Here is a 12984-nt window from a genome sequence, read left to right on the forward strand (position 1 = left end):
TCTATGGTGGAGAAGACGGCAGAGTTACTGGTGTGAAGACGCAACCCAGAGGGGTGTACGCATAAGGGTTTAACAACGAGTAAGCCGGCGGAGTGTGCCCGAAAATTTGTCCCGGAAACAATCCTTGACGCTGGGCGATTTTCAGACGGGAAGTCAATTGTTTCTTCCACTTCGTTCTGCGATTCTGGAACCATGTCTTTATCTGCACCTCCGTGAGGCCCAAAGCTTTTGACAGTTCCAACCTCTTTGAAACGCTCAAGTATTTGTCAATCTTAAATTCAGCTTCCAATCTCTCAAGTTGTTTCGCACTGTATGCTTGCCGTGGCTTGCGCTCTGGCCCAGCCCGTCGTGGCCTTCTATTATTTTTATCATCTATAACAAAAACAAACCTTTGTATTAAAAAAAATATAAAGTCATCGTTTATAAGTTCTGAAAGCGTCCGCTTCCATTCCTCATTTACAAAGTAGCTGCTCTCGCTTAAACAAATACGTAGTAAAGTTTTTTCGAACACTAATCGGAATTATCACAGGCTCTCGTTAAGTGGCTATAAACACAATCAGTCTGTTTGCGGTTCGCCTGCGCAGTTTGACATCTCGCGTGTCAACACCGCATTGTGGTCGATGTATGTGCGATGGCCGTGCTAACCGACTGCTAACTATTTACGTATGCGTTTACGATCATACATATTATTCAGGTCATACTTCAAATAAGGGATGAATTAATTAAAGTTCGATACCAAAAAATAGTGGTGTTTTTTTTTGTATAATGCATTACTACAGAAAGAAAAAATTAAAATGATTAGATTTTCTAATTTTAGCCACTTTGCATTCATGTCAAAATTGTGTTACTTCGTAATTTAAGTATTTGCAAACTTCATGTGAACCTAATTAACTACTACAAGTTAAATTCAGGTAAGTTATAAATCCGTTCCTGGATTTTTATGAAGTCTACTAAAATATTGACTGTCACTATTTCCAGGTACGTTCGGCTTGGTGTAAACTCGGTTTCTGAATATAGTTCGATCACAGCGGGGTCCGCGTTAAGGCGATGGACAAACACGAGAGCATTGTTGGTAATTATCGTCGCGGCAGCTGTTTGCCCACACCTCGGTGCGAAGTCGCGACCACCGTCCGTCGGCTGGCGACATTTCGACGAATGTGCCCTCGTACTAATCGCGCGAACCATAACGCTATGTGTGACTAACTTGTTGAACGTTACAATTAGTCAGAACGGTCAACAAACGTGTTAACACCAGTTTTTAAGATTGCGTGCAACACTGAATTAAATATCTTCACAGATTTACAAATTATTATCATCTGTTATTGACCACTTCCTGTCGTTATCATCTCGCAAAGTGTTTATTATATTTCGTAATACAAATAATTCTCTTTTTTATATTGGTAATAGCCACTTCACACTGTTCGTGTGTTTAATGATAGAGCTAAGTCACGAATGTCAATTTTGAGTGTCGACTTGTAACGAAAACGATGTTATTTATCAAGTTTCGTTTAGATATCGTGACTTGAGGTTTTGTTAGGATTGAGTTTTCAATGACACCCTATAAACTTCGTAGAGTAAAAGAATGTCAAATGTCAACGGTATGTTGTCGTGTCGTACATGAGTTGACATAGAAAGTTTGTGCAAGGCAGACCCCCGGGCTATTCCCGGAAGTTGCACACTCACACTAATTTTATAGCCACCGAAATTCTTCTTAGCTTGTAAACCAACAAACATGTCATGACAAAATTCTTGGTCCTATACAGATTTACGTAAATCTTCATTTGCGTAGTTTATGACAAAAGTATAAATCATGTACGTGATTCATCACAATTCTCTACTTTATAATAACTTTCTTTGAAGGGAAATCATGCAAAGAGCAACTCAATTTGTACTTAGTTTGACAAAGTTTATTAAGAGAATACAATGTTGACAACCGAACACACTAAAATGATAAATTACTTATACGCAAGTTGTTGGAATTGTAATAAGATTTAATGGATAACTATCTGATGGTTCATATTAGAAGGCTGATTGCGTGCAAAAGAAGCGTGCGAAGTGTAACACCGGACGCGTTACGAGGTACGCACGCGATTCTAACACGCATGCGGTGTAAATAATTATATTGTAATTGCACTCTGATCATTTTTGGGGTGTCACGGACATTATTTCGTTGTTGTGTTGTTATGACACCCAAGATCTCTGAGCTAGTCGCGTTCAATGGTTTTTGACATAATGGAATCCAAGCAATCAATATATCCATCTTAAATGATTTCAGCATTTTGTTGATTTTAATGGTAGATGGTGCATAAATCACGACTTTAGTGTTTTTGTCTAGAATTTTCACTTGAGGGTGTAATCAAAACAGAAGATATACTTTTCTCTTAAAATTCCAAAAATACACGGTGATTTTTAGTCGTCTTACAAAAGGAGCCCAGTTCACGTATCCGACGTAAAAAAAAAAAATATATATTATTTTTTTATCATCAACTAAGATAATAAGTACAAAGATAAATTAAACAAGAAAAATCTAAAATAAAATCAAATGATAAAAACACCGCCGCCCGCGCCCCTCACCATTGTTACAAGGCTCGGACCGTGCTCGCAACAGAGCTGTGTTTCTAAAAAACTACGAATAGCATCATAATATTGAATAAAAATTGCATTTTAATTTTTTTCAAATCCCATAAATACCTATTTTTTTAATCATGAGCGTGTTCTAGTCATTGGATACATAAACTGGGCCGCTTTTGTAAGAGGACTAAAAAATCACGGTGTATATTGAATCGTTGATTTACAACACGATGGCTTGTGTCTCTGTTTGATGCCACAAATTGATAAATTTCATCTGGGAAGCTAATAAGCTTATTTTGCAAAGTTAACAATGATCATGGAGTTCTAGGACTTGACAAATGGTATAAACAGAACGGATGCGACGGAAAGATACAAAGAATATGCGAGATATGATTGAGAATGGTAGAGACCGCTGATGGCGATGTATGCCGTAGGTGTCCAGAAAACGGTAATCGGTATAAACTGTAAATGATGGACAAAAGAGCTAAACTAGTTTGATTTTGTACTGCAAAAGAAAACATATCGCCAATGTTTTTAGAACATCGTGCACAAATCACTCCTTTTGCATACTGTTTATTTAACACCCTTTTTTAAGAACCTCAAATTGATGTAAGAAGAGTACCTATTTCCCGTTTCTATTTAATTTAGGGTAATGGTAGGGTTGCTCTACACCACTACTTGGTTGACTGGTAGAGAGTTATTAAGCCCGCCATTGTACATATTTGGTATAGGATTTTTTTTTATTGATATATAGGCTCCAGTTATGTAGGCTCTTTAATTTTCATGTGGAATGTCAATGTTACAGATATTTTAGAACATCGTTTAGCAAATATCGTTCTCGAGTGCATCTGTTAAAATCTTTTCGAGGTATTGGTTTATTTTACGATTATTATAATTTACCGTATAGAGCGGCGGAGGGTTGGTGCGTCGACAGCCAGTGCGCGTAGGCATGCCCGGCGAGCAGACCTGCATCACTCAAAGCACTCAGGTCCGGGCATGTTGATGTCGACGACACTGAAAAATCAATCAGGTTAAAAAAAATTCGTAATGCTTTACAGATACATAGGATAATGCAGGGGAAAATGGTTTTTCGATGAATTAAAATTTTAGACTGAGGACGTGCTTTGAAATCAAGTTTTGCGTTTAATCGTGGTTCACCGAAGGATTAATCAGTTTACCTAGAATATCAAATCGATAACCTTACATGTTGCCAAGAAGTAGCCAAAAGTATGAGGACTCCCAAAGAGTTTTTCTTTATGAGTGGTGCAAAATATGGAAATTGTTAATATGCAATTCAGTACAGTTAGTTACATCTAGTAACTAGCCTACTAGCCACTAGTAGGTGATGAATAGATAGTAAGACATTATTAATGAGATGAAAGAGAATTCTAGTCTCCTAGAGCCAAAAAAATGATATTTGACCGGATATTAGAGATGACACCGATTAAACTAAATCTGATGTTTTTCGAAATATACGAGCGGTGCCAGCGGCCTCAAGACACTGAACCTATAATTTTGATGTTGAGTTCCAGTTTATCATTTTTATTAGAACTGTGATTTTATAAGGCATTGACAAAGTTTATTTTGGTAACATTCGTATGGTCATGAGACTTTTCCATATTGAGTTATTTTTCAATGGGTTTATTGTTGTAAATTGTAGATTAAAATTCCTATAGTTTATGTATTTTTTTGTATAACTTAGAATTTTTATGGTATACCTAAACAAATAAAACCAATGTTTGGCATCTTGTACTATCTTTTGATTAAAAAAAGTATTTTAAAAGCAAACGTTTGTTTCCTTCATTTTCGGAACCGAAAAAATGCAATATTACTTTACTTAACAAAAGATTAGTGATCTAAAACGAAAATTAATAAGAAATAAGTAACTAAGGAAATAAAACTTACCATTATGCTCATCGGCCGTTTCCTCTACGTTGTCAGTATCGTGTTGTTGCAAATTATTAACTAGTTGAGAACTGTTATTCTTATTATTTCCTAAAATACTGTCAATAAGAAATGTTTTACTCTTTCCATGTATCACACTATTCACAGCATATTTTGTACTATTAGACGATGTATCACTGCTATTGCACAAATTTCTTATATTGTTAAATGACTTAGTGGGAAATATCACTTGGTTTTGATCAAAAAAACATATTTTATCAGAATTTAAAAGCGGGACATTTTTTATATTATCACTGTTGTGTCGCACTGAGTTTTCACTATTATCACATATATCTATTGTTTCGTTTTCGCTGTCATACTCCGTTTCCGATTCACAGTCGTAATTGGAATCTTTTTCAACACTACATAATATTTTATTAACTGATTTTTCCACTGCCGAGACTCGTTCGTTTTCGCAAGTGCTTGAAATGTCATCGGTGGTATCCATTGTTATACCTAAAACTTGTTTTTTTTTTATCATGATTTAAAATATTGTTTCTTATTACAGATTGACCACTGAAAATATCATTCGAATGTATGACACGCACCTCAACACTGAGACTAAATTTCTTAGCTTCGCGTTCGTCGGAAACTGATAATTGCATCCGAAAATAGGTGGTGCCAAGAGATCGTCCGCGGTGGCTGTAGGTATGAACAAGATGAGATGCTCTCACGCTACTGGCTGGTCGCTGGAAGGTGGGGATAGCGCCATCTTAAGTAGGTGGGGCCACGATAACCGCCTGTGAAAATTCACACCTTTCTTTTATTTGATAACACGTTATGTCAGAGCTCTTTAGCTCACAAAGGATCTCTAAAAGCTTATGATGAGGTGCGGATCCTATTTCCACCAGTTATTGTTTGATTAATGTCGCAGATTTAAGTGATTTATTGGTAAGCGATCTGAGATGCTTAATGCTATGTGCTTTAGGGGTACTTTTGGGAAAGGGTCCTTTTTAATAAAGTATTATTAAGGCAATTTCCTTAGCTGTCGTTAAAATAAGTTATCTTCACCTTTGACAACACTTCACTATCATGATTTCTTCTTATAAAACTAATAGTATAATAATTTTTTATACTTGTACCTATTTATTTAGAACAAAATACCATATATCCTTAAATGTAAAAGCAGGAAAGCGTTAAAGAAAATAGCGTTCTAAAGCAACACATTGGAATTTCTTGTATTTCTAAACAAATTGAAGAAGTAATCTGGTACTATTGAAGTTTCGATGCAGAGGTTAGCTGAACTAGCTCATCTTTATTGAATGAGTCATTACCAGACAAACATTTTGGAACAGTTATTGTGGCAGCTGACCTTTAAAGCCTGAAAGGACTGTCTTGTTAATTATTTGTTTAATATGTTTTAGATACGCATGTTTTTCGGGATAGCTTGTAGCTGATTTTAAAATCTGACGGTCTTCGCGAATTTTCCTTTATCTATACAAAAAGGCGCTATTCCAAGATTAAGGGAAGTACACTGTAAGCTTTGATTCCCTTTTCTGTCAAAGAATCGCTGCACCTTTTAATTGTGTTCGCTTAGCGCCGGAAGTGAAAAATGGAAACACAGCAAAGTTTTCCAATAAGGGTTCCATTTCTAGTTTTTGAGGTAAGCGTACGGAACTCGAAAAAAATATCAAAAATTAATTGTTCTCGAGAGATTTAAAGGTAATTTTAAGCTGAAATATAGTTAACCAATGAATCTTGTTCATCGTTATCCGTCTTTAAATATATCTAGGTTTCAACATTATTTCCGTTATATCACCAGACTTGTGTTACTAAGCAAGTGATTTGTTTAGAGAAATGTAATACCTAAATATTGTGCAGAATTTAGTCGAATCCATGCACATGATACGTGACCCTTTAAGTTTTGAGAACCTTTTAGAATTGATTTATTGGGTAGGAAAACATCAAATTACTCTTCCGGTTTTCGATGAGTTTAACGAATTGCCAGCCTTTAACTAAAACCCACCCATGTTCCTTCATTCAAGTGTGTACCGGGGCTCCAGAGCAAATCTTATCAAAAAATCCTGCTAGCTTGGCATGCTGAGATTAATTACGTGCCTTCTTCTCATTGATTGAAATATAAATGTTTATTTGCTAAAGGCCTCTTGTCGTAGACGGATTGAGCATTGATGACCGCTCTTGCTTAATGTGGTTTCGCAATTCCTATTCTTGCAAATACATAGTTTTACACAATTCTTTTCTTCATCAACTGATATGAAAAAATATATTCTTTAATTTTTACTAACTACATTCATTTACTATCTCTCTATGTTACCGCCCTGATGAGATTGTGCAAGTTTTTACTCTTCAGCATCCGAATATCCGATCTTTCCCAATGAAGAATCCTCAGCGCTATCTCGACAATATTTGATGAATTAGGTAACGAACAGTATTAGAAACAAACCCTCAAAAGTTCTCCCACGAGCGCTCTACTTTGTAGCAAGCTTTCCTTATGTTTACACTTTCCACCGCTAGGTGTCACTGTACGAAGTTCCAACCCATCAAGCTCTTGACTGTGCTCTATTATTTATCTATGTTTCTACTAGATGTCGCTGCCTTCCCGTTTTGTTACAAAACCAATATATGTATAAAGACTATCGAAATGTTTTACCCATTTTAGCAGTTGTCTAACTTTAACAATTAAATCATCGTCAATTCCCATTAATCTGTGATTATCACCATACTTGTATAAGTAACTTATCGTTTATGCGAAATTGGTATGTAAGTTATTTCATAGTCATATTTCAAGTCCCTATCAGACGCCTACCTGTCTAGTACCCAAGTATACTTTTAAATGGAGTTTAATATTTTAAAACTTTCGCTGACTTAAAATGACGTAACCTTTACCGTAACCTTTCAATAAATATCCAACTATCAGTTTTCAAACAATACCTAGAATCTTTGTTTGGAACTTCTTACTTTTAGCTTCGAATGGACTCGACTTTTGATGTCTTTGTTTTTGTTTCAGCGGTCATCGATCAGCCATCTGTGTTTGGCGCCTCATTAAACTCGATCAGTTACTAAGTTTTAATGAGGTGTCATGTAATCGCTTTTCTAGTCTTGGTACCTATTGTCACAGCTATTGTCAGTATGTAAGGAATAACCTTTAGATGTTTATTACTAAAAAATATTTTTGTTCTTGACGTCATCGGCATTTTCAATTTTCGGTATGTGCCTGTTCGACTAATGAATGTAAGTAAGCCAAAAGATATATGAATGTAGAGCTACTACATTCATATATCTTTTGGCTTACTGAAACGAAAGTGTATCTTTCTGTAATTGCTTAATTACTATAATTATGCGGCTGCATGATATCATTTGGTTTTACGGCTTTAAAACTTCCATTTTCTCCAATCTGGGTACTGGGTATTCTTGTTAGCTATACATAGAGGTTAGATAAAAAAAAAGTGATTGATTAGTAGATAACATTAGAGTTTTTTGCCTTTTAGACTTCCACTTGCTTAAAATTGAAACTGGAAAGTGACAGATGTTTAAAAGGGTGCAAAAATTCTTTACTAAAAGAATTTATAATTGCCAATCCTTATTGAACTCTCGTCCCCTATCCGAATGGGATCGTCCTCTTCTTTTTTAAATTTTATTTATCGTACTATTATACGTAGCTGAAAAGCTATACTTAAGCCTTCTCGTATATTTATTGGGCGGTATGAAGAACGGCGCATCGCAGACGGACTAAAGAGGGTGGTTATCGTTTTCTCGTAGCTCGCAATCACACTTAAACGGGACCACCGACCGTTTTGCTGAGAGGAAACAATAGCGAAACGATCTAGCATTTATTATATTGTTATTATATGTTTCTGCAATCGACGTCATTTGTAGAGTTACGATTTGAGTCGGCAAAGTCTCTTAGTTTGAATCTTGAGGGCTTAAATTTCTTTTTGATTCGGATGAAAAACCTGCGCCCATTAAGAGCCCATTAAAAGGCTAAGCTAAGATTGTAAAAACATATTCAGCCTGAGCTAACGCGTTAAGAAGGCAACAAACTCCGGGTATGGATTAGCTCATATCCTCTCATGACACATCCCTCGCTCAAATCCCTTGCTTGTTTTGTATGCGTAAAAAACTATCACCGCTGAACCATGCAGACCATGGCGACTTGCAACATCCTCACTTCAAGACGTGGTTGTCAGATCTGAATACTTACTATTTGAGGCCTATAATTAAGGTACTGCATACTCCTCGCTGTCGATCTAAATAAGTTCTTTATAAGGTAGGATTAGGGATTAAAAAAAAGAAACAATTAAAGTTAATAGCTTTTTAATGACAGACTGTAAACTCTTACAACAATCTCCCGTTACCTTACTTTTGATAGAGAAAATAAACAAGTTTTTGCATCACGTTCATCGGATATAAAGTGAGGAATAAATGTAATCTAATTTTAGTGAGCGGCGTAAATTAATCGGATGGTATCCATATGGATGGTAATGCGTAATTAATAGCTTTATATTTTTAGCTTCGATGTTTACGTGACGTCATTTTTGATAGACGCCCAAATGTTTGTGTTCTAGGTTTGAGGATAAAAAAAAGAAAGTATAAAAATGGAACATCAACTCTGGGTTATTTAAACGATGCTTCCGTCTGTACTAACTTTAATGATTTTCCATCCGAAAAAAAGGTAAAGCCCCTATAAAATTGAAAACACGCAATGTCAACATATTACGTAGAACAACAACCGAAGCATTTAAATTGATTTAAAGCTAAATAAAGATAAACACCATAAATCTAGTTTTAAAGCGAATTAAAAACTAAATAAGAAAACTGTTGTAAAGAAACATTTTAAGGAGAACATATAGCTTAGCTGTGTCAGTGTCGGGAGATAAAAAGAATGGCTCCACTCCATCTCCTGCTTTAGATGTTTGAAGCAGCTAATGGAAACTTTATCTTAATGACGCCTGGAACTGTGAACGTTACGGCAAAGAGCTGACCACTTGTACCGCACAATTTGTAAAGTGCATGTTAAACGTTTTGAAGGTAATCGGCGAAATGTACCTACGTGCAGTACGTACCTGTTTGTAGAGATAGAACTACATATATGTATTGTCTGGTGTTGAAATGGGCAATGTACTTTTAAAAATGTAGGGCTGCCAGCCTTCGACATGATCCTGCATCTTGAAAAATGCGTCAAACAGGTCTTGCGTGTATGTGATACACAAAAACTTTTGAAATTTAGTTGCTGAATAAAACACATGAACATTCAGTGCAACGTTATTCGGTTAGAATATCGCATGTCTGACAATTACTTAAGTCAAACTATATTTGGTTAAAGATAAAGTCATTGATCACAGCCCTTAATAAAAATCCATTACATGCCTTATAAACAACCTTTCGCTAGGACATTTTCTATCTATTTAATAAAAAAAAAATCATCCCTGGCCATTTGGAAACGGTTTTTCTTATCAAAGGCGTCGTCGGCAAATACTGTTGTTTAGTAACTCAACCCGTGAAAGGGTAAACCGCGGGCGACGCCGCGAAGCGTAAAACTAGTCGTTAGCATAATGTAGGTATTTACTGGAGACGGACAGAGTTTTGTTTTTGTTCGCAATTTTGCCGCAAACTTCGACAGTTGGAAATTTGGCAAGATTGCATAAGATGTGTTTGTTTCCTTCTCGGGTTATGAAGTTGAGATACGGTTAATCAGATGATTCTTTAAGCAACACGAAATAAACTTTATGTGGGTTTATAGTCATTTTTCTGGCTTATAGTAGTAGTAAGCTTAAAGGTGAATAAAAAGTACAGAAAAAAGCAGAACAATTGAATCTCTGTGTACTCATTACACAGTAGCTTAGTTTTTTATTCCCGCGACTCAGAAACAAAATTTTTAGTTACTACTTAAAACTGTTCCTAAACTAATGTTCAAAACCTCCACATTAATGAATAATGTGCAGGTTGTTATATTATAACGAAAACTTATTCCAAAATCGACTCATTACAACATGAGACTAACCCTACACCGATACGAAAGTAGAAAACTTTACCATTTTTTAGTATTCGAATAGATTAGTACATTAATACATTTAGTTCTACACATTAAACTCGACTTTTGTTCAAATATGGATAGCTCGTCGGAAATGTTATGATCCACGCTACTATGTGAGTTAGTAGGTATCTGCCTCGGTATTGTAGCGACGCATTGAAACACGACGACAAGGAATTTCGCTACGTCTCGCTTCAGAAACTCACATATTTCATATTTGTTTTCCTATTATGCTGGGTATTTGTGAGACGTTTCAGTGCATTTTCCGAACTGCAAAATTCAATGCGCAGTTTTAAATTGGAGCCACAAAAAGGCGGAAACAATGTTATAGATGAAATTGAGTTAAATCATTGAAATGTATTGATTTATGACTGAAAAAAAATGTGGGTTGATTTTTGATTGTGGGTTTTATACATATTATAAATTATAATTCTAGTTAAATACGACTGGCTCTTGGGTGGTTTTCCGATATAAAATATAAACTCTGAAATATGAAATAAGACATTAATGTTTAGAATAAAACTTTTTATAATATTAGTTCCAAAAATAAACACTTTTGATACTCATACTTCTTATTATCATCATGAGAAATCTGTGCTGAAAAAAAAACTTACGTCAATCAGCATCACCATTGTCTACTATCCGGTGTACTAGCCTATCTGATAAAAGAACATCACGCCACAACAGAGTATCTAAGTCAAAGTTATTTCAATAGGCAGGTACAGTTGGACCCTCTGATTCAAAGCATGTCCAATTCGACGACAATGCGACCCTTGTCACGTGACGCCACAGAATAAAAATGTTTGCTACTCACTGTATTAAGTTTTGCCTTTAACGTGTGTTGGGTTACATTCGTATTTTTAGAGCATTATTAATGACCAATGTAACTAAATATAAATTAAACCTTTGTATTATGTAGTCACTCCAACCCATTTTTAATTCTCACTTCAATGATCTAAAAATGTTTGGCGTACATTGCGTTTTAACAAGCCGATATTCAAACTTATTTAAAGCAGAATTTGAGGTGAATACGGAAAGATTGAATACCGTTAACGATAGTATTCACCTGGGTGCAGGCTGTAGTGAAAACTTAAACGACCGCAGCGCCCGCCGCGAGTGAATCGATGCTCGGCGTTTAGATGGCTTTTCTTAGAAACTTCATCTTTTTTGCTTAACACTTGCTTGAAAATCTGTTTTCCCAGCTTGTTTCTATTATCAATTTAACTTTAGTATTTAATTCTGTTGTTAACTTCGTGTTCTACAAGCTATATTTAATCGGTTCGAGATAAAAAAAAAATATCTAGACAAAAATCAGTTAAGTATAATTTATAACAGTATAGTGGAATCCTGAAGTGCTCATTATTCTGCTACTCTAGTTTTTTAAGTAGTCGCAATATATACCTATGCTCTAAGGTCTCTTTACAACACTTTCATCATCCGCTCTTACTCAAAAATGAACCTTATTTAATTCTTACTAAAACTAAGTATCTATACATAAATGAAGTAATTGTAATTCACTAAGCCTTATTAATGTCTGTTAACAGTGGTTGTTTATAGAGCCGTATTAATTAACTTGTGTCTAATAACTCAGCGGATATTACGTTTGAGTAGTATTGAACCTTCTGGCATAAATTATGATTGATTCAGCACACACGAATCACGTTCATTGACTGAGCTTTATTGGCACAAATTGTCTGCTAACTAATTAATTTTACTTACACATTTCGCTTTATAATATAGTAATAAATGATTGCTCGGTTGCGCTTTGTTCTTGGAAAAATGAATAAACAACCACTTCGTCAAATCTTTTGTGATTCTGAACAAACATGTTTACAGGAAATATAATTGGGACTAAGTACTTGGAAGTTATAAAAAGAGAAAATAAAGTTATTTTTATTAAAGTGAACAACTACTTGTCTTACTATAGGATGTCTTGTCAGCCTTACTAAGGATGTTTTAACAGGCATGGATATTTTTTTTTGGCTGAATCTCTTAAGAAACCTGCTAGGTATATCAACTTAAAATTTTACGAAATCGATCAAGCAATATAATTAAAAATTTACTAACAATATTTATGCGCTAAATATAGTGCGTACCTGTTTTTTTTTTAAATCTTAATGGCTAAGATATTCCCATTTCTACTAGGTTACTAATATATTTATAGTTTGGTATGATACTTAAATGAATTTGTGACGATGAACGAGCAATATCGCTTAACCTTCAATCTTCATTAGCATCACTTTGACAATTAAGTTAATTTTCGACATGGATTTTCGTTTAAGGGTAATTCAGAACAAAATATTAAATAATGTGTTTTCAAAGTAATTACCTTGCTTACTTAACAGAGGAGCTCGTGGCTGTGCTATAACCGCATAAGTGATTCGATCACAGGTTAAGCCATGCTTGACGCGGTTGGTCCGTAGATGGGTGACCATCTTTGTCATAGCGAGTTCCTCCGTGTTTCGGAAGGCACGTTA

The 12984-nt window shown here is 35.2% G+C and overlaps 1 protein-coding gene across 1 annotated transcript; it reads right to left on the reverse strand.

Annotated features, from left to right (window-relative positions):
* Position 1: 1 nt before the first annotated feature.
* On the reverse strand, positions 2-5227 carry LOC113500814 (homeobox protein ceh-30-like). Its single transcript, XM_026881711.1, has 4 exons — positions 5190-5227; positions 4477-4655; positions 3472-3585; positions 2-372 (listed from the first exon to the last, which is right to left on the reverse strand). Exons 1-4 carry the CDS (start codon positions 5225-5227, stop codon positions 2-4), a joined length of 702 nt encoding a protein of 233 aa, XP_026737512.1.
* Positions 5228-12984: the final 7757 nt, after the last annotated feature.

Source organism: Trichoplusia ni, chromosome 14, assembly GCF_003590095.1.
Source record: "Trichoplusia ni isolate ovarian cell line Hi5 chromosome 14, tn1, whole genome shotgun sequence".
Lineage (NCBI taxonomy): Eukaryota > Metazoa > Arthropoda > Insecta > Lepidoptera > Noctuidae > Trichoplusia > Trichoplusia ni.